Consider the following 3,491-nt stretch of genomic DNA (forward strand, 5'->3'; position numbering starts at 1 on the left):
CATTGCAGGAGGTGTCTACAAACTTTTGGACACATAGTGTAGTTTCAGTCCTGTCTGTCTGAGTCTCATGCCTCAGACCTTGGCACAATGACTGTAATGGTATACACACATTCTTTTGAAAACATTAGCTGGGATTAAAACGTAGCATATGCACTGAACTCTTGGACCACTCTTAATAATTTATCACTATAAATGACCTATAATATGCTGCCATTCCTATGCCGAAGTGCAATAAATGTGCATTTTATTACACCCTTAAGATGAGTGAATTCAGCTTTGTTTACATACATTCAATTGTGCACAACTCCATAGAAAAGAATGGAATTAAATGGGACGCTTCACAGAAGCTTAAGAACATTGGAGATAGGGGTGAAGCCATTGGAGCCATTGGAGCAAGGTTGTATTAAGACAGAATTATTCATACATCTACACATATTATCAGTCACCATAACGTTTTGCGGGCTTCAGCTTTTATGTATTTGTATCAAAAAAGCAGTTGCCTGAAGCCTTTACCCCAAATGCATTATTTCACTGTGCCCTCTTAGATCCCAACGTTTTATAATTTACTATAAAGTTTACTATAAAATCAATTCCATCCCCCAAAGAGCCCTTTTCAAACAAAGTCGGACTGTGCTTTCATGTTACGGAATATTTTATTATATGAATATAAAGAATAAATAGCAATTGTTCTTAATTTACAGGATAAAACGTTTGACATAAGAGCAGCTGTCACAGCTGTGTACCATAAAGAAAAAAAAAACTCCATTATAAATGTGAGGTCAATAGATCACAGCTTTCCAAAGAGTGGAAAAACTGCATACAATAATTCAAATGGCTCTATGTGCCATTCTCAGCCATATAAATACAAAAGTAGAAGCATAACCAAATATTTTCCACAAATACAGTAGACTCTGGTTACATTACAGATAATAATACTGACTCATCTTTTACATGGCACCACATATACATACGAAAATACATTCTACACATAAGAGGTGGATAGAAAAGTGTAACATTTACTAACATTTACTCATGGATAAGCAAAATGCGACACAAAATAACATTAGTTTTAAGTCTAAGGTTAACATTTTACAATAAGGGTACATGTAGAAGAGAATTAAGCATTATTAAGTTGCAATCAATGTCTCAGTAAATAACTAACAATAGTAATCATGACTAATGTTACATTAGATCTTATAAGTAGTTAATAAATTAATCGAAATGACTCAGTATACATTTATTAAAGATTAATTATAAAATTCTAATAATAATACTAGTATTAAAATAATATTAGTTATCATCACCACTCATAGTTATCAATTAGCTGAGACTTAACAATAATGCTAACATTAATATACCCTTACTGTGAAAGGTTAAAAACTAACTCTTCCTAAACATCAAGCTACGCTGATTAGCAGCTAGCTAGCAGAATTTGCTCTAACTAATTCTTCCATTTACACATATTTAGAGAGACTCCAACTTTAAGAAAGTTAGTTGGAGTGACATTTAATATGCAATTTGTGTAAAAGTAACTCAAGCTAGGTTGAAACAAAGCTAGCAGAAGCTAATCCCCCCATAAGGTTCACACACTGTTTAATAGACGGTGTGCTAAGGGGAAGATGGCACACTTTAGTTGGGCATTTATAGCTATTTTTAGATCTTTACTGAAGTGAAAACACTTTTACTTCAGTGTAGTGTTAGGCTCTTCTAGCTTAGCCTAGCTAAACATCGAAACAAATGCTCAGCTTTGGTGATTCCACTGTTACAATGGTATTTATAATTTTCCAGCTATAAATGTGTCTTGAAATTTGACAATACCAGCTCAGGAGAGAGAATTTTAAACAGACCATGCTAACTTGGCTATCCAAGTTGGGGGACAGCACGCTAAATAAAATGCTAAAATGTTGTAGGTTAATGCTAACTTGGTGCCTTTTTCTGGTCACCCAGCAGGGTCATGTTTCAAAACACAACATATGCTAGCTTAGCTAGCTGCTGGTCTGTGGTGGTTTTTCTAGCAGAGTTAGCACAAATGAAATATGAAAACATTCTGTGTTGTTTGACCTGAATTTAAAAGTATGGTAGCTGTATTTACTTATCTAGGCATTATTTATTTAATCTCATGTGACTTTAAACTAAAACAAGACACAAAATAGATCTCTCAGCTACTTCTAATAATTGTATTACTTCATAGAAGTACCAGCACTTTTACTGCAGTGTGGTTTTAGGCTATTATAGACTATACTGTAACCACCTCTGGATAGTGCATACAAAAAGGAAAACGACATAAAAAATATATATATTACAACGCAATCCAAAAATATATACAGTCCTGTGCAAAAGCTTGGCAGCACAATCAACAGAACATGCCATTGTAACCGGCTGTCCCCAAACTTTTGCACGCAACTCAACCCCCCGTAAGTTCACGTCAGCTGCTCCCGCACGTGCACTTGCACTCGGTGATGACGGGATAGTGCACACGGATCCAGGCGCACCGCAGCGCCGATCCTCTACGCGCGCACCTCCAGCGCAGCAGCGTCACGTGCGTGGAGGCGGCGGGCGCACACATCATGCCCGGGGGGACCGAGCACGAGCGCTCGCGACTGCAGCTGCCCAAGCGCACGTAGCGCGGCCAGAAGCGCGCTCCCAAGTCAGTCCACGCGTGCGACACGGGGCAGAGCGCACGCTCGCGCAGCCACAGCCGCCGCCGCCGCTTCTTCTTCATCTTCTTCATCATCATATTGTTCTTATTCTTCTTTTTCGGTCCCGCGTGCAGGTCGCCGCTCCCACCCGAGTGCTCGTGCGCGGGATCGTGCTCGTTCTCGTGAGGCGGAGGCGGAGGTGGGGACACCGAGAGGAAGCGCGCGTCCAAGTGTCCGAGCGCGCGCCTCAGCTCGGTCTCGTTGAAGTCGCGCGCGGCGGGGTCTAGCGCCGGGTTCGGGTCCTCGTGCAGCTCCACGATGGGCAGCGCGTCGCTGGGCGCAGGACGCAGCGCGTAGTAGTGCTGGCACGCGCATTCCCGCACGAGGCACATCAAGGACAGCAACGGCAGCGATAACGAGAGGAGGCGAGGCATGGCGCGAGGATGAGCGATGGACAGAAGAAAATGGAAGATAAAAAAGTGATGAAGCGCGCGGAGCTCAGGGGTCGCGTCCACCTGCACGCGCTCATGCAGAGTATTATTCCACGGACACGGCCGTCTACGAAAGTAGTTCCAATCACAGCGTCACGGTCCAGCTGTTGTCGCGAGCTACAGTGTGCCGGTGGAATCTCTGCGCGTGCTGCAGCGTCCCAGTGGAATCTAAGCGCGCGCGCGCTCCGGCGTCACAACGGAATGTCTGCGCGCACGCTGGAAGCCGCTGGAGTTTTCTGCCGCTCTCGAGCTCCGCGTGTGATATATAGCTGCGCTCGCAGGGGGCTGTGTGTGTGATGTAATAAACCTAAAGCCCGTTCTGCACTTTGGGGGGTTGTTTGGAGATTCCCCCTGAACTGCC

The 3,491-nt window shown here is 43.4% G+C and overlaps 1 protein-coding gene across 1 annotated transcript; it reads right to left on the reverse strand.

Annotated features, from left to right (window-relative positions):
• Positions 1-2,419: 2,419 nt before the first annotated feature.
• On the reverse strand, positions 2,420-3,073 carry LOC136685446 (noggin-1-like). The gene has a single exon (XM_066659376.1). It carries the CDS (start codon positions 3,071-3,073, stop codon positions 2,426-2,428), a length of 648 nt encoding a protein of 215 aa, XP_066515473.1. The 3' UTR covers positions 2,420-2,425.
• Between the last annotated feature and the right edge of the window lie 418 nt (positions 3,074-3,491).

The sequence above is a fragment of the Hoplias malabaricus genome, unplaced genomic scaffold, assembly GCF_029633855.1.
Source record: "Hoplias malabaricus isolate fHopMal1 unplaced genomic scaffold, fHopMal1.hap1 scaffold_278, whole genome shotgun sequence".
Lineage (NCBI taxonomy): Eukaryota > Metazoa > Chordata > Actinopteri > Characiformes > Erythrinidae > Hoplias > Hoplias malabaricus.